Source organism: Sciurus carolinensis, chromosome 1, assembly GCF_902686445.1.
Source record: "Sciurus carolinensis chromosome 1, mSciCar1.2, whole genome shotgun sequence".
Lineage (NCBI taxonomy): Eukaryota > Metazoa > Chordata > Mammalia > Rodentia > Sciuridae > Sciurus > Sciurus carolinensis.
The window spans coordinates 4,009,111-4,029,977 of NC_062213.1; the positions used below are offsets into that span (position 1 = coordinate 4,009,111).

General features: G+C 51.5%; 1 protein-coding gene across 5 annotated transcripts in view; it reads left to right on the forward strand.

The window, feature by feature from the left end:
* Positions 1 to 20,867, forward strand: part of Trappc9 (trafficking protein particle complex subunit 9) — a 533,127-nt gene that overhangs the window by 126,029 nt on the left and 386,231 nt on the right. For all 5 annotated transcript variants that reach the window (XM_047546065.1, XM_047546089.1, XM_047546081.1 and 2 more), the window contains 2 exons: positions 2,263 to 2,395; positions 8,263 to 8,426. In XM_047546065.1, the coding sequence (XP_047402021.1) occupies positions 2,263 to 2,395; positions 8,263 to 8,426 (297 nt within the window). The remainder of the gene's footprint in view (positions 1 to 2,262; positions 2,396 to 8,262; positions 8,427 to 20,867) is intronic.

Here is a 20,867-nt window from a genome sequence, read left to right on the forward strand (position 1 = left end):
GCTCTGCTCGGGCTTTGGTGACCCACACTCTCTGGATTTGGTTGTTGCCATGGTGCACGCTAGGCAAGTGCTCCACCGCTGAGCTGTGTCCCTGCCTCCTTTGGGTTTTCTGCTGCCTCTCAGGCTCTTGCGTCTTGGTCTCTTCACATACCATGTGTCAAACCAGAACCACTGCCTCTCCTCCCCAAAGTGGCACCTTCCCCTGAGGCCCCATCCCAGTGACGGTGTCACCATAGCCAGTTGCCCTCGCAAGCTTCTTGGGAGTTGTCCCCAGTGCCCCACCTCTGCCGTGCCCTGGACTGCCTGTCTCCTGAATAGGTGAGCCCAGCCACTTCCTTTCCTGCAGATCACCACCCCCTTGCAGGGCTTCCCCCGGTGCGTTGGGCCTGCTGTTCCTGCCCACGGGCCTGCTTGCTACCAGGTCTGTCTTGCAGGCTGCAGCCCAGGCCTTCTGTGGGGTGCCCGTGCCCTGCCATGCCAGGCCTTATTTGCTGGCCTTTTTTGGTGGCCATGCCTGTCTCACCCAGCAGCACCCTAGTGTCTGGTGTGGAGCCCCTCACACCAGGGGGAAGGTGCGGTCTGCCGGGCAAGGGAGGCCAGGGCAGCAGTAGTCACAGGCTGCGTGTGTTGCGGAGGCATCAGGATGGAGCCCAGCACGTGGAGGTAGGACTGGGCGTGGGGAGGTCGGCAGAGGCCTGTCAGAGCAAGTGACTGGGAATTACCCAAATGAACGGGAGTGGGCAGTGGAGAGGCAGGGGCTGGTAAGCAGGGTGCAGAGAGGGGGTCTTGGGCAGAGAGAACAGCTGGTCTAGAGACTGGTGGTAGGGCAGACAGGGTCTCACTCAGGGAGCCCGGGTGACCAGGAGGTCAGGGCAGGGGTGGTGGTGACGGGGCTGGAAGGTTGATAGAGGGCAGCCCCAGGGGACCTTGGGAGTCACCCTGAAGGGTGCTGCCTGCTGCCTTGAAAGGGGCAAGGGTGCTGTGGCAGGAGTGCAGGAGCCGGTGGGGACAATTCAGCCTGGAAAGCTGTGTAGAGAAGGAGAGCCAGGGCTGATGTGTACCAGTGAGCCCGCGGCCTCCAGGTGACCCCCGTGTCTGTAACGGTGAGGGTGGGGCCCCCGGATGACCCCTCCCGGTGTCCATCCTTGGTGTCAACTTGTGTGCACTTCTGTCCCTCAGACTTGGCCGGAAGGGCTGGCTGTGTTATCTGACATCCTCATGGGCCACTAGCACGTATTTGTCATTAGACTTGGGGTTTATAAGGCAGTTGTTTTAAGCAATAGGTAAGAAAAGGGAAAAGCCTGTAATTAGGAATTGTAAAATAATGGTTGCTTAGCAGACAAAACCATACCATATCAAGTTCTGCAGAGAGAAGAGTGTGGGGGCATTGGTGGCATGGGGGTTTCTGGGTAGGAAACTGTTTGCCAGTGAAAGAAGCCTTTAAGAACTCACCACAGAGAGGGGCGAGCCCAGAGAGCATGGCGGCTGGGTGTCCCGTGAGTGGGGAGAGAACCTGAAGCTGCTGGGGAGGGCTGATTCTGGCAGGGCTGGCCTGGTTTGCTTCTGAGCAAGTAGTTGGCTTCTCCCTTTGGAGATCTGTGCATCCCAGCACGGTGTGCAGGGAAGGTGTTGCCCTGGGCATTGGGCTCTGGGTGCTGTTTAATCTTGTTGCATAGTGAAGTTGTTTTTGATAGCGGCCTCAAAATTTCAAAGGCCATTTTAAAGGTTTGCTTAAACAAATTTGAGGGCTTATCTAACCAACATTTTTTTTTTTTTTTTTGCGGGGGGGGTGGCTTGGGAAATTTGCTTATCTTAAGTGATAGTACTTGTATATATGGCAGATTTGCCGTATCACATAACAGCTATAATAGCAGTAATTGGCTCTTGAACTTTCATCCTCAACAGAAGGTTTTGAAGCATTTTTCAGATACTCATTAAGTCACATTATGCCCTGCAAAGGCATATTAACTATCATTCTCATTTTGGAGATGGAGAAATCTGAAAAGCAAATTAGTAAAGGAATGAGATACTGATTAGGTTCTGGAGATTTCTAGTTTGCAGGGACCTTTACATCTGCCCTGCATTTGGACCTGGTCAGCAGTGAAATAGGACACAGGTGCCATTATCAGCTGCATCGAGGGTCCCAGGTGGAGGGGCAGTGGCAGACCAGGCCTCAGGGCTGGGCGCCTGCGTTGTCCTCACTGCAGCTCTGGGTGGGCTGTGGGCCTTGCCAGGAGGTGTGAGTTCTGCCCTGCGTTCCAGGTTACCGTACCACTGTCTTCGGTGTCTTCAGTGACTGTCTGCTGGATAACCTCCCGGGAATCAAAACCAGCGGCTCCACTGTTGAAGTTATTCCAGCCTTGCCGAGACTACAGATCAGCACTTCTCTGCCCAGGTAGCGTTTCCACGAGTGGTGTCTAAGTGTTGATAAGACTTGGCTCTTACGGATATTTTTTAGTTATACATTTTAAAAAATATCTAAGGAGTATATTAGTTAGTCTGAAATTCTTTGACCAGAATGTGACTGAGGTTTTCTTTAAGATGCCAGTAGGTAATTTGCTTTGCTGAACGTGAATCAGAACTAAGTTGAAATCTTTCTTACAGGATGAGAACCAAATGTGAAGTTAGCCTTTGGAAATGTAACTTTTTAGAAGAACAATGTTTTAAGTCATTTAAGAATTATTCTTTCAAAAAATGATTTTGTTCTTATTTGTTTGTAGAGAGGGAAAGAAGTCTCAGGAGTCCCAGAATCACTGACTATAAATGCTTTGTACTCTTTCTTTGTGGTGTTTTGTCCACACTTTTTAAAAATACATATTTGAATACTTGAAATCATACATCATATATAGTATTATAGAAAACTTTTTGTGCAGCTACATAACATAAAAACATTTTCATAAATTTTAAAAAATATGCAATTTTAAAATTGATTAGGTACCTCACAAAGATAGGTAAAGTTGCATAACCTTTTATTTCCTTGCTATTGGAATTTGTGATATTTTAAACTTTTGCTATTATGAACAATGAGCATTCTTTTGGTCGTCTTAATAGAAGGTATCCTGGAGTTTTATGACATGCTTTTAAAGGCTGTTGACATGTTCACTGGCCCTTTGCTCTGCCAGGTGCTGTGCTAGGTGCTAGGGCTGTGACAGTGAGCTTGTAGTTCTGTCCCTTGCCCACAGAGCTCTGTCAATGGCAGAGAACGAGAAGCACCCAGCAATCGCAGTTTGCTGTTGCTACAACTCTGATGAGCCCCTGTGCCAGAAGCGCTCCTCCAGGGGGGACTCTGCAGGGACCAGACAGTAACTCGAATGGAGCACAGACCTGACAGGAAGAGGCGAAAGGTCCAAAACTTTTAGAAGAAAACAGGAGAGAGAATGTTTATGACCTTGCGTTGGGCAAAGATTCTTTGATATGATGCCAGAAGTAGGCTCCATAAAATAAAATGTTGACAAATTGGGCTTCATCAAGATTAAAAACCTTTGTACTTCCAAAGACACCATCAAGAAAATGAAAACTCACAGTCTGGGAGAAAATATTTGCACATCATATATCTGATAAAGAGCTTGTATTCACATAAAGAGCTTTTAAAACTCAGTAATAAGAAAACAAACAACCTAATTAAAAAGTTGGCAAAAGAGTCAAATAGCTATTTTACACAGAAAATATCCGAGCAGCTCAAAGCAACCTGGACGGGGGCTCGGATCATTAGTCTCTGTGGAGCTGGCGTCATCTGAAATCCCAGTTGCAGGGTGGCTGGGATCAGGGAGGCAGGGGGGAGGAGCTGACCCGCTGAGGGAGCGTAAAGTGGCATGTCCCTTTCAGAGACACTTGGGAGCTCTCCTGAGAAGTTGAGCACAAACTTACCTGTGACCCAGCAATTGCAAGAAGGTCACAACACCTTGACACAAAAATTCATGCATGGACATTTGTAGTGGCATTACTCACAAAGGTCAAAAGAGAAGGAAGGACCCATACGTCTATCATTTGCTAAACAAAACGTGCCACATCTGTACAATGAAATATCATTCAGCAATAACAACAAGCCGGCTCTCGATAATGTTGGAGCACACACGCACCTCGGAGACATGCCATGGGAAAGTGGCAGATGCAGAGAGGAGTCGGCTGGGTAGGGGCTGCAGGCAGTGGGGGGAGCGGGGGCCTGCAGGTGCACCAGGGCGTCTCTTCTGAGGTGATGGCGACGTTCTCAAACTGGGTTTCAGTTGGTAAGCTTACTGAGCACAAGTGTCTACCTAAAAGAGGGGGACATCATGGCCGGTACGTCACGCCTCAGTGAAGTGGTTTACACAGATCATTTTGCTTTGGCTTCAGTGTGTTGTAGACACCTGGTCTCAGTCGAGGTCTTGGCAGCCTTGGGAGGGTAGCCTTGTCCTTGTTCTCGAGGGCAGGACTGCCTCAAACCCTGTCACTCCAGCAGAGGACCCTGCAGACTCCTGGCGGACCTGACCCATTACTCTTCCTGCTACTGTGGCAGGTGGCAGACACCTGGTCGGGAAGGACTCCTGGCTGAGCTCCTGGGCTTTTGCTGAGATTCAAGGTGACAGTGTAGCCTGCTCACATTGCCAGCCCCCCACACAACCCAGCTGAAGGGTGGGCAGCGTAAGGTGAAAAGGCTCCCAGGTGGAGGGCTATTACCAGGAAGGGAGAGGATTTCAGGAAAAGGAACTGTGAGCGCCCTGCTCAGAGACCATCTTGCCAGCTCTTGAGATGCAAAGAAAATGGGTGTGCTAGCTGCCACTCCATCTCCCTCATTTTCCTCTTGCCTTTAGGATAGTTCTCAAAGATACCATGTGCCCACCTGCCCCGTTTCTGTGGTCCTGTGGTTGGGCACATACACGCACAGGTATCGGCTGCCTCCCAGTGAGGAGGCCTGGGGCTCTGGGGGTGCATCCTCACCTGAGCTCCTGGTCCTTGGAGAGAGACCAGGAGTTAGCAGAGGGCGTTTAACTCCAATTTGGAGTTAAAAGTGCTGTTTCTTGTTTTTAAGAATGTATGTATTTTACTAAGGTGATTTTCCACCTTAGATGAGTTGATAATATTCTAAAATAAAAACACCTGAGACAGGCACAACACATCCACTCACATTTATTGACACCTGTGGGTGCTTTTGGCCTTGTGGGATAGGACTGGCATTTAGAACTCCCCTTGACCAGTGCCTGTCCCCTGTGTGAGCTCAGTCTGGAGGGAGGGTCAGAACTACTGGAGCCAGGAGTGCCTGCTGCTCCCGCAGTGATCCCCAGTGGACCAGAGCTCAAGTCTCCCCTGGGGCCCCAGGAGGGCCCATGCCAGGACGGTGTGCAGGCCCGAGGATTTGCGGAAGTTGGTAAAGTAATGCAGCAAGGAAGAGGGACCAGCGAGTCAACACACAGATGCAGACCACAGTGAAGCAGAATTGAATGTAGAGGGGGAGAACAAGGTAGTGTCACTCACGTGTCCAGAGGCCTTGGGTCTGTAGAGGCAGAGAGCAGAGGCCCTGCCAAACAGGGCGGCAGACTGTCTCCAGGGAGCTGTCAGGGAAGCCCCTTAGGTAACAGCCCCTGGCAGTGGAGCAGCGTGGCCTTCCAGGCGGGGAGGCCTAAGCCTGAACTGGAGTCTCAAGCACTGGTATTTTGAGAAGGTGAGACAGGCAGGTGGCCTGCTACTTGGGGTGGTACCAGTGGTGGGGTGGCAAAAATGTGTTATCTGTGGTCTCAGCTTGACCTCCATCCCCAGTGGCCCCTGGCAGCTCCAGGGCTGCTTGGCCACCCAGACATGTTAGGGCCTTATCCCTAAAAAGGGGCTTCCTCTGCTTAGACCTCACCCTTCCTTCCCAGGCTCGCCCGGGCAAACCTCCATTCCTGTCCTGGAGTGCCTCTCCTCCCCTCAGGATGCTGCACCTGCCCCTGGCCTGACCTGGGCAGCCCTCCCTGGGGGCCTGACCTGCCATCTCAGCCCCTATCCTGTGCCTGCTTAAGATCGTCAGGGCCAGGCCCTGTAGCTCACAGCTCCTCTGCTCTGCTCTCCTCAATCCCTCCTTCCTGCTCTGCATCTGTCCGTCTTTTTTTTTTATTATTATTTTTTAAATATTGGGGATTGAGCCCAGGGGTGCTTTGCCACCAAGCTCTATAAACAGTCTTTTTTATTTTATTTTGAAGTAGAGGCACGTGATCCTCCTGCCTCAGCCTCCTGAGTCGCTGGGATTCTGGGTGTGCCCCCACCCTGCCCTTGCTTCCTTCCCACCTGCCTGAGGGTATTGGCAAACTGCTGTCCGAGATGCCAGCAGCGAGTCCCAGCAGGGCTTTCTTACGCCCTCATACCTTCTCCACTGGCAGCTCTTGCCTGAGGAGGCCTGCATGTTAAAGAATGGAAAGAAGGATGTGGGTCAGTTTTCCTTCCTTGGCAGAATTAACTTCCTGACTCAGAAGAGTTTATCCAAATGCCTCATGCTCTTGCTTTCTGGGAGCTTAGCATCAGTTTGGAACCCAGGCCCCAGGAAGCGCACAACTGCTGACCACACCTCCTTTGTTACATTTTTTAAAAAGTTTTAAATTCTTTAAACATTTATTTTTTACTGTGTGTAAATGTGTGTTACATTTACACATAATGGTGGATTCGTTGTGTTGTATTCCTGTGTGCTTGCACCATGGTTGGATCAGTCTCCTTCCCTTTCCCTCCCCCCACGCTCCCCCATCTCTTGCTCCACTCTGCTTGGCTCCCTCCTATTATTGTTATTGCCATTTTAATTAGTGCATTATATATATATGACTAATTTGGTATATTCGTACGTGAACACTTTCCCATGCCCTCCTTTCCTCCCTCCCTCTCTTTCAATCCCCTTCTTTTACTTCCCTCTATTTTTTGTGAGGTCCTCCCCATTTAAAAAAAAAAAAAAATTCATCCCTTCCGCACCATGTTTTAAGCATGGTTTCTTTTCTCTGGTAGCAGATGTGTGAGATCTTTGCTGTCTGGAACATTATGTCCTGTTCCCTGCTCCACACAGCATGGACATGAAGCTCTCCTGTAGTACAGGAAACTGCACTTGGGCTTGACGTGAGACTGTGCACTGACCAGGGCAGAGTCAGAAAGCTGGTCATTGGAGCTGCTGGATGCTGGTGGGGTAGTGTGGCGTGCCTGGGTCTACTTGATCATTTCATCGCTCATCTTGGCTTTGACTGAGCACAGAGTTGGCTTATGTACCCTAGGCCAATTGTGGCCCTGGGTGGAAATCCTTCAGAAAAGGAAGGAGGGGGGTGGGGTGCTAGGCAAATCCTCAGGCTCCAGAAGTGCCCACCCTTCTCCATGACGTCCTGTAGCTCCCCCTTTCCTTGATAGCCAGAGTTCTCTAGAATTGTGTGTACTTGTGTGCGTGTGTGTGTTGTGAGGGATTGAATTTAGGGATTGAACCTGTGTAAGCTTTCTCACCTCCCTACCATGTGCACTTCTCCCTGTCTCCAGCTGTTCTTTGTTCTATCTCTGTTTCCTGCGGTCCCAGTGACCTCCTAGGCAGAAGTCTGTTTGCTGCCTGTGGCCTGGGAAGGAGAGACTGGTCTAGTGAGTAGTGTGGATCCAGTGGAGTTCACTGGAACTTGTGCAGAGCTCACAGACTGCAGGCCTGGGTGCACCAGGGTGTTGGTGCAGGAGCCTCAGGGAGGCTGCAGAGACTGGGCTGTTCTTGCATGCAGGGCTGGCTGCTGGGGCTTGTCCCATGTGCAGGGCCTCACCTGAGTGGCAGGAGGACAGAGCCCCACAGTTGCTGCCCTCTGTTACCTTGGTCTTTGTGGGTGTGGCTCATGGCTTGCACTTGGGAGACCAGATTGGTTCTGTACACTTCTATCTCCCTGGCTCTAGTTCCAGTAGGAATTGTTTTTAGAAGTTTCCCTCTTAAGTCCATGATTTCCCCAAGGCACTTTTGAGCATGAGCAACACCCTTGTGGTTTGCTTGGATTAATTCATTGTTTAATTTGTGTCTTCCACAATGCAGTGATTGAGTTTTTTTGTCCTTCACACACCCATGAGCAGTGAGGGCTGAGTGAGGGTGACCAGGTTTGCAACACCAAAGCCCAGGCTGGTCTGTGTGTGGGAAACCCTAATGCGTGGCACCTTGCCCTGTCCCTGAGAGCTGGGCTGAGGTCCCGGAGTGAAGCCAGGTTTCTGGAGTGCGTCAGCGTGCAGACCCTCCTCCCGATGTGGCCGGTCTGAGCAGGGGCGGCTCTTCCCTCCCCTTCCTCCTCAGACTTACCTTTGTTATTGCTCTTACTTCAGATCTGCACATTCACTGCAGCCTTCTTCTGGTGATGAGGTATCTACAAATGTGTCCGTCCAGCTGTACAATGGAGAGACACAGCAACTTGTCATTACATTGGAAAATATTGGAATGGAGCCACTGGAGAAACTGGAAGTCACCTCGAAAATTCTCACCACCAAGGGTAGGTATGGGAGGAAGGGCTGTGTTGCTTCTTGGCAGAAGACACGTTTTGAATGACCAGCTCTGTTGGCTTAAAGTGGATCTTAGTCTGGGAAATTTGATGATACTATTCCACCCCTCACCTCCATTTTGGGAACCAAATAAATGCAGTAGACAGAAAAATCTCTCTCTAATGCAGGATACCTTCATGTGGTATTTGGAATTTAAGTTAATTGTTATAGGATTTGGTTGATGTTTGACCAAGCAAGCTAACATTGAATACAGAAAATTACAAACTATATGGTGAAATTCTTTCACATTTGCTATAAATTTGTCTTGCTTTTACAGTTTAGCAACTGAAAAGTGTTTTCCGTCTCTCAAATAATCCTAAATTGTAGATTGTGTGATCATCATTCCTTATGAGCTGCTTGTCTTTCTGAAGCATGGTTCTACCTGTCTCTCGAGACCCTTGGGAGCCCTTGATGGGCTCCCTGTTGTCCCTGGTGCTGAAGTCCTGTGTGACCAGGCCTCACCTACGGTGCTTTATCTTCATCTCAGCCCGTCCCCTGTACTCCACTGGCATTGGTCCTTAGGGGCTGATCTCTACTTCCTGACCTGGGCCTTAGGCCAAGCCACTTTTACTCTGCCTAGAAGTCAGCCTGCCAACTTCCGCTGCTGCCCCTTTTGCTTCCTCAGTGTCGATGAATTTGTCCGTTGGTGTTAGCCGTGCTCCTTGGGTCCTTCTTTCTTGCTCAGAGTGCCCTAAATCACCACCACAATAGCCGTGTCACCACTGTACCTGGCGACTGCTTGTGTCCTGGTCCCTTTCTTCAGCGACTGTGACTCAGTGTTCTTTATTCCCAGGGCCTGGCCCATGGGAGGTGCCCAGTACTGAGGGATTGTTGATGGAAAGCCATTTCCATGCTTACAGAATGAGGCTGGTCGGAGACGGCCGTCTCGCGTGTTGGTCCAGTGGAGGACAGCAGTGGGTGAGCCCCACAACTTTCTGAGGCGATGCCCTGCTCCTCCAGCTGTGCCGCGTGCTCTCTGCAGGCTGTCCTCTTTGCTGGGGAGCCCTAGCTGCTCCTGCGTGCTCCAGGCTGCCTCTGCCCAGCATCTTCTCAGCCCTGCCTTCCCAGGGTACCCTGGCACGTTTGCTCTGTGTGCCTCTCAACTCTTCTGGAGCTTGTTCGTGCGTCTGCCTTTCCTCCTTCCCACTCTGGTTACCAAGTACTCAAACACAGAAGAGTTGACAGGATTTCATAGTAAACCTGGCCCCTGCCGTCCAGGCTCTGCCATGAACACTTGCTTCCTCACAGGTCTGTCCAGCCTACTAGTCATTCATTGATCGTCTTATTTTTAAAATACTGCTTAATGTAAGTTGCAGGCTTCCGTACTTTTTATTCTTAAATACTGTAGTGTGCATCTGACTGGAATTCAGTTTGTTTTTGTAACGTGCGCGTGCAGTGAAATGGGCCATGTGATGAGTCTTGACTAATATGTGTACCTGTTTAGCCCACCCCGTACAAGATCTCCAATGCACCAGAAAGTTCCTTGTGCTCATCCCGGGAGGCAGCCACTCTTTTTCTTGTACCTGGTCATCCCTAGTAAATACTTACTAAGAACGAGGCAGGAAGTTGGGAATGCTCATGGCAACCAGAGTTCCTAGGGAACTGTGGACACTGTGGATACAGTTACCTCTCTGCCCACAGACTGGATTTCCCATCATGCCTTGCACACGTCTGATCTGTTTTTGGTTGTCTTGCTTTTCTGTGCTGGCATCTGGTTGATCCTGGCATGAAGTGGGCGAGTGTTACTGCCTTCACTTGATGGACAGGGAGAGTAAAAGCAGAAGGGGTCAAGGACCTGTCTCAGGTTCACAAGGAACCAGGGCGAGAGCCAAGGCTTCCTGGTTCTCAGCTCTGGTTCCTCACTTTTCATGTTGAGGGAGGAAGACAGACATGTAATATAGCAGGGTATAGCCATTTTCAGAGCAACGCAGTTACAAGCGAAAAATTAAAGCTATCATTCTTTTTTATTATTGTCCCAAGCTACAGTACATTTACATGTGAAATTAAATTAATGGAAACAAACCATCTGCTTCCAAAATATACAAAGGGACTAATTCCTGTGGCTGGTGTGCTGTAGTCCCGGAAGGCCGTCAGCAGAATGCACGACCTGCCCTCTGAGGGGGTGAGAAAATTGTCTGCAGCAGAAACCTGAGCGGTGGTGTGTGCGGCAGGGTGGGGAAGGCGGGTCCCGGTGGCGGATGCTTAGCAGCACCCATTTCTGTTGCAGCAGCATCTCATCTGAAGCCCTTTGTGTTTCTCTTCTTTAGTGGTCTCTTAAATGTCTACTCGGTGACATTTCCCCACATGGAATTAAATGCTCCCTTCCCTGGGCTCCCCTGCTCTTTTCTCTGTGTGCGGTAAGTGTCGCTTTACATCTCAGTGGTAACAGCAGCCTTTCCTCTCTGGGCTCTTCATGTGCCATGTGCGCGGCACTTCACCGTGAAGCACACAGAACCACCTCAAGAGGTCTTCTGGTGTGTGTGGCGTGTGTCCTTCTGTCTCACTGCTGTGGCCTCTCTGCCTAGTAACCGAGGACAGTGCTGGTGACACGGGAGCCCAGTGAGCAGGAGCCCTGGCACCCCCTGCATGGGGCTGTCATCGGGTGAGGCACTCCTTCAGACGGTGGAAAGCTCCCGGACATCCCTGAACCCAGAAGCACGTCCCTGGCAAGCTTGTCCCTGTTCACAAGTTCTGCCCCAGAGATGAGTACTTATGATCTGCCGGATTCCAAGACAGAGATTATCTAGCCACGTAATGTAATCATGCTAATTATGTACCCCTTGGAAGCAAGCCTATAGATTGTGAAAGATGTAATGCTTCCTTGTTTAAACAATTATAGATTCTGTTGTAATGAATTCCCAATCAAGGAGAACGTATCACTTTCCCTCACACGGCCCAGGCTGTGTGAGTGTGAGTCCGAGTTCAGCTCCCTACCCAGGCGTGCCCAGAAGTGCACTCGTGCGTCCCTGGGTTTCTGCATCCTTCTAGCTTTTACTTTTTTAACAAAAACTGATGACTCCATGTTGCTATGATTAAAAGTCCGCAAGTGCTTTGTTTGGGGCAGGGTTCTCCTTATTGCTTAATTCTCTCACAAATGTCCAAGTCCAGCATTCCTGCAATTAGCAAGGGTTAATGACTTCTTGTGTGTTGGAAGTCGGTAGTAGTGACACTTTCCTTACTGTTCTCAGAGTGAAACGGCCAGTTTCCCTTGGTGGCACTAACCCGAACTACAGCATTAAGATAGTGACCATTATCTAGACACTGAATTTTACCGGAGAAACAGTGACATACGCTTTTTTTCGCTAGTCCCAACTGCCTGTTGTGCTGCTGGGTTGGCAAAGTTCCTTTAGATATCCCACGCCACACACAAAGAGGGAAAGGGACAGGAACAGAAAGGCCTGCTTGTGAGGCATCGAACCGCCTTCAGTCTGGTAACTGGGCTGTTCTGCTCCTGTGTTGCGTAGCTGCAGGAGAGCCCATGTGGCACTGTGGCTGTCCTCGTGCCATTTCTAGATGCAAATACTTGGACTCTGGCCTCAGAGGGGAATGAGCTGTTCCCCATGCGTGGATTTGCCTGTTATTTGAATGTGTCACACTTAAGCCTCAGAACTTAATACAAAAATAAACCACACCGCTAGACATCTTTCCAAGTGTGCTGAGTGCTTGGAAAGAGCAGGACCCTGCCGTGGGAACTCAGGCCTGTGCAGTTGCTGGTCCTCGGCGTGGTGTTGTGGGCGGGTGGTTTTCTAGTTTCCTGCTCTGCAGTTGGTGCTTGCAGTTGCTGGCCCAGCCCACCGTGCTCTTTGGGTGTATGTGGCTCTTCCCTTTTCTTGGTTACTGCTGGTACCATTGGTACAGGTTGCCTGTTGCCAGTTAGCTGTGTGACTAGTCTTGAGTACGTTAGCCAACTGCTGATGACTTAGTGCTCTTCTCTGGATGCTCACCAGGCCAGGACCCAGCCCTCTCCCGTACAGTGGTTCCAGAACCAGCATCAACATCTCTAGAGGACCTAACACTGCTTGACACGTAGTGGCTGAGGAGTGGTCACTTGGTTGCTCTCCAAGCATATGGGGAAATGAGCTCATGATTTTGCTTTCCTGTCCCTCTGGGACCTGGGGAACTAGAATATCAGAATTGTTAAGGCTTACTTTAAATAAGCAAATGCATGGCCCACCTGAGGAAGATGAGTGGGTCTTTGTCTAAATTTCCCTACTTAAGCTCTCTCTTTTCACTAAGATGTTTTAGAAATCATTTTAGCTTTTTCTGCTTTGTTCTCAGACTTTCTGGAATGGTGTGTTAGCTTCTCATCGCTGTGACCAAAACACCTGACAGGAACAACTTAGTGGGGAGAAGTATTTTAATCTCACGGTTTCAGAGTCTGACTGTGGCAGGCCTCCTCCATGGATCTGGGTTCAAAGCAAAGAGCAACATCATGGCAGAAAGTTGTGGTGGAGGAAAGCAGCCCAGCTCCTGGTAGCCAGGAGGCAGAGAGACAGGAGGAGGAGTCAAGGGACAAGACGTAATCCCCAAGGGCATGCCCAAGTGACCTACTTCCTCCAGCACCCTACCTGTCTACAGTTACACCCAGTTATTAGTCCTTTTAAATTAGCAATCCATTAAATGGATTAATCCGCTGATTAGGTTAAAGCTCTCATAATCTAAACATTTCACCTCTGAACATTCCTACATTAACAGGAGTTTTTGGGGGACACCTCATGTTCAAACCATGACAAATGATGAAACTGAACCGTTCTCCAGATAGACGAGGGCACTTTGCATTAAAACTCATAAACCCAAGCTGGAAACCCCATAGCAGAGTCAGCTGACCCCCTGTTACCAGAAGGGAGGGAGGGAGCACAAGCTGGCACCACGCAGCTCTATGGGAGGGAGGGGCTGACTCCTGGGCCCCGTTGACACTGGGAAGCATGGGCAGGGGCCCAACAAGGAGCTGGCTGTGGCACCAGTGGGCGTCACCTTCCCTGCCGAGGTCTTGACTCTTTGGCCTGGATTGTTTCTGAGTCATGCTCTTTTTATATAATCATTGCTTTTAACATTGTAGCACCACAGGGCAAAGTTTTAAGAATGAATGTTGTAGAAAAATAGTTTCTACTTGATGTTGTTGGGGAGCGGGGCATCCTGAGGAGGCAGGAGAAAGGACTCAGTTTCTCCAGTCCTTCCTGCAGCTTCTGTTGCCAAGTCCCACTTGCAATTGGGACTGGGAAGAGGTAGAACTGGAGCCACAAGCAAGCTCTTGCAGCTGGCATTGGGCCAGTGGGGTGGTGGACTGGTAGGAAGCCCCAGGGTTGGAAGAGTAATTCCAGCCAACAGCACAGTCTTCAGAGCGAGACCCGCCTGGGTTTGAGTCCTGGTTCTGGCAGGTGGCAGTCAGTGACGTGGACCACGCTATCTGTTTCTCTTCTGTGTTCACCTCTTCCTGTGGCGGCCTCTTCCTGTGGCGGAGACGCTCTCTGCCCCTTCGGGTTGTGGTGATGCACATGAAGCAGTCAGTCAGTCCCCGGCATGAATAAGGACTCAGTGATCAGAGCTCTTCCTGTGAGCTGTTGTTTTTTGTTGATGCTGCCACCACTGTTGTTTATTTATTTAGTTGTTTGTTTTCAATACTGGGGATGGAACACAGGGCTTCCCACATGGCTAGGTCAGTGCTTTGCCATTGAGGTACATCCCAGCCCTTTTTATTTTTATTTTGAGGCAGAGTCCTGCTAAGTTGCCCTGAACTTGTGATCCTCCTGTCCCAGCCTCCCGAGTATTTGGGAGTACAGGTTTGTGGCACTGTACCAGGCTCATTGTTGGTTTATGTCTTTGTTCACAACCACTCTCTAGTACCCGTTGTTTCAGATACTGTGTTATGGGGAGCAGGGCCACAGCAATCATGTCCTCATGGGGCTCAGAGTGTTGTCCTGCAAAAGCAGAGGGACAGGACACAGGCTGTGCAGGAGTTGCACTCTCAGTTCACCTTTGCCACCACCAGCCCCTTGCTTGTCCATCTGTTTGTTGTTTGACTGCCAACTGCCCATCCCCTTGCTCGTCCTTTGGCAGGCCTGTCCTGAGCACTTCCCCTGTGCTGGATATTGTGCAGGGCACAGGGGACCCCCACACTTGTGGGGTACACATAGTGCTTCCACAGCCTGTGAACACTCTTCTGTGTGCTCAGAACTCTGCTCCCCCAGCCCCATCTCCAGTTCTGCCCTCCTCCACAGCCGGTCCTTATGCGCCTCCTGAAGGCCTCTCTGATGCCTTCCAGTAGAGTCGATTATGCCGCTCCTGCTGCATGACCGGCTCACGCCCTCGTACAATAGCGCTCACCTCACTTGGCTTTGTACTCTTCAACAATCATACATTCATATCACATTTATATGCAGCCACTGTGCCAGCACACGAATGATGCACGAACGCTGTCCCAAGGGTTTCACGGTTTAGTGTGGGAGTCAGATGTGCTTGCTGGATTGAGCTGAGCTCTGATTGCACATCCTGTGTTATTTCTGCTCCGTGTGACTGACCACAGTGAATGGACTTGCAGGTGTGCCTCCTGGGGAGATGTTAGAATTCTCGAATGACTAAAAACCGCTCCACCTGAGGCTTGCATTCATGTGGGATTGCCGCGCACTTCTGTGCAGCCCAGCACTTACACAGCTCCAGGTCATGCTGGAGAAGTTCACAAGAGGTGGACCAGTCGACAGGCCTGTTAGTGCTGGGAGACTTGGTGTGTTCCATGCTTTGGAACATGGGTGGCGGGAAGTGAGCCAGATGTGGAGCATGGGAGAAGGTGGGAGCTTTGGTCCACAGTTCGGGAACTTCCCAGCTGTTTGGGTCGTTGGTGTGTCATATTGTGTCAGCCAGTGTTTTGTTGGGGTGACCACAATTCCTGACAAGAACAGCCTGGAGGAAGGAGAGTCATTTAAGCTCATGGCTTCAGAGGTTTCAGTCCATGGCTGGCTCAGGCAGAAATGAGGCAGAAGGGTATGGTAGAGAGAAGCTGCTCAGCTCATGGTGGCCCAGAGCAGAGTGAGCATGGGGAGGGACTGGGGACAGCAGAAGTGTCCACGGACCTGCCCTTGGTGACTGCTTCCTCCAGTCCTGCGCCACCGGCCTACGCCTCCCAGTGGCCCATTAGGATGGTCAGTCCCTCGAGTGGATGAATGGCTGATGCGGTCAGAGCCCCCCTCTGTGCCTTGCTGCAGTGGGCCACGGCTTCCACACACGAGGGACGTCGCAGATCCAAGTCACAGCACATGGTACACAAACGAGTAAAATGAGCAAAAGTACACTTCTTAAAATTGGAATTCAGCATTATTTCTTGGGTTTGTTTTTAGGATCCAACGAGTGAACATGAAGGAGGCAGTAGTGTGGGGTTGTTGAATCCCGGCTGTCCCCACTTCCGGGTGGGTACACTAGGGGGGCCACGCAGAGGGACAGTGCAGCACAGAGCCCAGCGTGGCCGGCTGGCAGGCAGGCGCACGGGGTCACGCCCGGCCTGGCAGTACTTGCCTCTCCCGGTCCCTTCCCGGGGCTATGGTTGGCAGTGCCCCTGCGGCCCAGCTGACGTCTCGGGGGTGGTGTTTCTTCAAGTTCACTCCCCTCTGGTGGCCCCTTTCCTCCTGACTTCCTTGTCCTTGGGCATCCTGCAGTTGGGGCTGTGGGGAACCTGGGGGGCTTCCTGGAGTTCATTTTGACAGACTCTCAGGTGAAACCCTCTTATGAAACAAGAAGCCGTCCAGAGAGGTAAGAGTAGTGCTGTAATTATGGTTTTTGAATTTCGTCCCTCCAGCTAGTTATAAATTTCTGGTTGGCTACACTGATGGCTGAGAGAATTTGTTCTTTAGCTACAGATCTGGGGCCCCCGGACAGTGAGTCTTATTATAGTTCTAGGCAATTAATTCAGCAATTATTGAACCTATTCTCTGTGCAGTTGGAGGTATAAATTCCTGAGAGGTTTCTAGATTGAGGGGACCTCATCTCTCATCTGGTCTAGGTTTGGGGTTTCTCCTATGCTGTCTCCTCCTGCAGTCAGAAACCCCTTTCAGCCTCTGGCTTTGTCCCTCTATCTCCAGAAGCCAGCATAGTGCCTGCTGTGAGGATGTTGGTGGCAGAGCAGTGGCTATTCACTGGATGAGAGTAATTGTGACAGTGGACCAGGGAAGGCTAGCATCGCTGTGCTCTGTAGTTTCTAGAGACTTCCATGGGCCCTCCCCATGCAGTGTTCATGTGCTGTGGCTGTGCTGAGCCCATGTGGTGTCCCATTCCAACTTCACAGTGACTCTGCTACTGTCTCCACTTACCACTGGGGCTTCTGGGGTGATGGAGCAGGTGCGGTTGCACCCGTGCAGACTGCAGGTGGACGGCAGTCCTGGCTGTCTCCTCTAGGCTTGTCTGGGCCCTCCTACCTTCCTGCCTGCCTTCTCCTTTCAGGGTGTTTCGTTATATCTCCCTCATAAGGTATTCCTGAAAATGGTTATAGTGCGGGCCGGAGCAGTGGTCTCGGGCAGAGGAGTGAAGAGAGATGGACAGTCCTGGAGAGAGCCATCTTGGCCAGTCCCTGCTCTGATGCCTACTGACTGACGGCTTGGGATGAGCTGCTTGCACTCTAGCTTGGTTGTCTCTCCCGTGACTTGAGGATGTCGTAGCTCTCGTGTGTGTTGGAAGACGGCACTTCAGCAGTATTATTGCAGTTTTTACCTTGGTTCGCTGGGCCTGTCTTCCTGCCTTCCCCCAGAGGGCCCTGCTGGGCCAAGGCCATGCGGGAAGTGGAAAGGGGTCTGGTCTTGCTTTTCCTTGGCCTGGTCAGACTCCTTTAAGGCTTTTGACCACCTGCCAGTAGCAGGGCTGCCGCAAAGTGAATCCACTGCCTCAGAGAAGTTTCCTTGGCTGGCAGGGTTGAGTCTTGAGACTCAGATGGTGCACTTATGCCCCAAAAGATTGTTTTTCTTGTTGTCAGCTCACATTATTGCCTGACCCTGATCTAAGGCACCTCAGAAGCATCTGAGCCCAACTCACTGTCGTGGGTGGCTGTGGTCCTCAGCATGAGCAGTCTTGCATGTAACTCTCCTTGCCAGGTTCTCTAGTCTATGCTCTGCAATAAATTGGAGGGTTGGTGGGGTAGCGGGAGGAACAGACTCAAGCCTGAACTAATCTCATGGCTTTATATCAGTGTGTGTGTGCATATGAGTTTGTGCATTTGTTTGTAAAAGGCTACTATAGCCTCATTGTGGAAAATTCAGAAAATACTAAACAATTTGAAGCTCCTCAAGAGTCTATGATCAGTGACAGCAACGTTAGTAATATAGGTGTGTTTTCTTCTTTAGTTTTGTGTTGATGTTTTTGTGCATTGAACTTTTATGGCATTCCCTTTGGTCTCCTGCTTTCTCCCATCTGTTCTAGTCATATGTAAATCTAAGACGAAGGGTCATGTGGTTCTGGGCTCTGTGCTGCACACACCGAGTGCCTGGTGGGGCCGGGCTCTGTTCGCCCTCAAGTGGGGAATGCACGGGCAGCTGTCACTAGTGCACGCTCACCGAAAGCCAGGTGCAGTGTTCGGTGCGCTTCGGGAGTTCCTCCACCTCACACAGCTCTGGTGCAGGGGCCTGAGGGTCACCCGGTAGGAAGAGGAGATTGGGTTTCCAGGAGCAGGAGGGATCACCAACATGGGTTGAGTGTTTATCCTGAGCCCAGCTGTATTGTAAGAGCGTGGTATTATGAACATGCTGATCCTGCATGACAGCCCATGCTCCAGGTGAGTACAGTGGGGGCACACAGCAGAGTACCCAGGAGTACCTAGCCAGAGCCAAGGTGTGACTAAGCAGCACAGCACCCCGCCTTGGGATGATAAAACCGAAGGCAAGGTTCAGCCCTGCTTGGTTTGCCCTGGACACGGGGCGACGTTCTCATGGGTGTGTGGGAAGGAACAGCTCCACAGGAAAGGAGCTTCTGCGCCGGGACCAGGAGGCGGAGCAGGAACTCCCTGCAGGAGGGAGCTGGCCTGCCGGCCTGGCAGGTGTTCCTGTGCCTGGTGCAGAGTGTGCCAGGCACAGGTGCTCCAAGTACTCACCTGCAGAAGGACCAGTGACAGGAGTGGTCCAGGGAGAGCCCCTCTTTCAGAGTGCTGGCTCCGTGCTGGCAGGAGGCCCCACCTGAGAGTACAGGGCAGGATGCCATGAATCGGAGGCAGATCCTGGGACCTGGGCGGGAGAAGGCTGGCAGGAATACAGCCGGCAGAGCGGGTGGGGAAAGACAGGTCTGGCAGTGGGATGTGACGGGGCACAGGTGTGGGCCCGAGGAGCTGTGTGGCTTGCCAGGGCCCACCAGCACTGGCTGTCATGGAGATGCTTGCGTGTCGGCCTTGAGAAAGCCTGGCACTGCCCCCTCCACTGGCAGCTCCCTGGCACGGCAGCTGGACCTTGTCCAGCGCTTGACTCCGTGTTGCACGAGGCCTTATGTCGGACCAAGGTGGCACTGACCTGGTGTTCTTAGGATGGCTGCTGGCCACTGAGGGCAGTGGAAGGCAGGGGAGAGGTGAACTGAGAGAAGCACAGGTGGACCTGGGAGCTGCCGCTGAGAGAAGCCAAGGACAAAGCGAGGTGAATGTGGACAGGGGCAGGCACAGAATTCAGGTCCTGGCTCGGGATGTCCTGACTTTGTGCCCTTTGGAAAGGTCCTTGACCTCCCTGGACCCTAGTCTGTTGGTTCATATCTTTGACTACCATGTGTGTGTGGAGGTGTGGGGTGGAGCAAAGGGACAGTGTAAGTTCTGACCCCAACCCTGCCCTGTGGCTGACACTCAGCTGCCTCCTTTCCCCTGGACCGTGAGCTTCTGACGGGCTGGGTGTGGAGTTGGTGCTCGCACAACCGAGTACTAGTTGGGGCTGGAGGCAGCAGGCCTGGGCAGTTGCGTCCCATCCCGGGGATGTCCTTGACCAAGCTGAGTGATAACAAGCACTGCCCTGAGGTTCCCTGGTACCACGTGCTATCCTGAGTACACCGCAGGCTTTCACCCTCCAGCCCGCCCAGCACCCCCGCCCAGTGGGGGCTGGTCTTCTCCCACTTGGGGAGTACAGGAGAAGCTGAGACCCCAGGGAGTGGTAGAGCTGGTTTATCTGCAGGAGAAGCCAGTATTGGGGATTTGCATTTTGGGGGAGGGTAGGCCAGAAGTTTGGAGGGCCTGCAGCAAGCCAGCTTCTTGAGTGCGTGTGGAGTGTGGTGACCAGAGGAGCCTGATGGGGCTGTACTGGGCACTGGCAGAAGAGTCCCAGGAGAGGGGAGAGAACTGGCCCTGAAAGGACAGTGGGGCAGGTATCTTAGGGAGCAGAAGGAAGGAAACCAGTCATCCCTGCAGCAAAGCACCCAGGTGTCCTCCGTACTCTCTGGGAGGCAGGAAGAAACGCAGCCCTGTGGCTGCATGATTTTAGGTCAGACAATTGCCTTTTCCTCTTCTCACCTGGAAGATGGCTGTGGAATCTTTTCCAAATGGACACAGGTCTCTGCTCTTCCTGTGAGTGCATGGCTTAGCTTCCCAGGGACAGAGCACATTAGGAAGCATCCCCACATCCTGGGGAGCAGCCAAGAGCCTTGTGTTGTGTGCCAGGGCATGTTTCCAGTCGATAATTCAGCCACCCAGCTAAAGACCCAGGAATCAGCGTTCTCTACCATTTACCATTTCTCCCCAGAGTTTTGCTGAAGCGTTTGAATTTTTATCCTGTAATTTCAGTGGCTGATCTTGGATGCAATGCACTTTCTTCTCTCTTCGGTTCTTTTTGTTGGCCCATTCCTCTCTTGCCTCACTGAGACCTGGTTACTCTCCTCTAGTTCTCTATTTCCGTGTCTGTGCCTAGATTCCCATGAGAATCTCCTTTGACACCACAGCTTCTTGAAACCATCCAACCTAGGGCGATTGAGCTATTGCTGTCATTGCAGTTTTGCTCCCCAGGAACCAGCCCTCTCAGCAGTGCTGCTGTTTCCTCCCAGTGTCCACCCTTCCAGATAGTGCTGAAATGGTCATGATACCAGTTTACATGACATCTGGAGACCTTGTTAAGGGGGCCGAGTTGGTGCTACTAATATTCATTGAGCACCTGTCAGGTGCCAGGTCTTCTGCTTACTCAGCAGGTGACTTCAGTCACAAGTGTCCACCACCTGGCTTCTAGCAGGTCACTAGTGACAATTTCAGTGGTTAATGGGGCGAATAAGCGAGGGCATACGTGGAAAGTGTCTGGCATGTTCAAGGTATTTAGCGAATGGCTAAGTAAACAAGCGAGTGTGGTGTGGTTTCTAAGCACCTTTCAGGGACTCCATCCCTGGGTCTGCTCCTGTTGGCTCAAGCCCCTCTTCCAGGAGACCAGGAGGAAGGCCATGGCTACTAGCTGAGCTGCACCCCAGCGTGG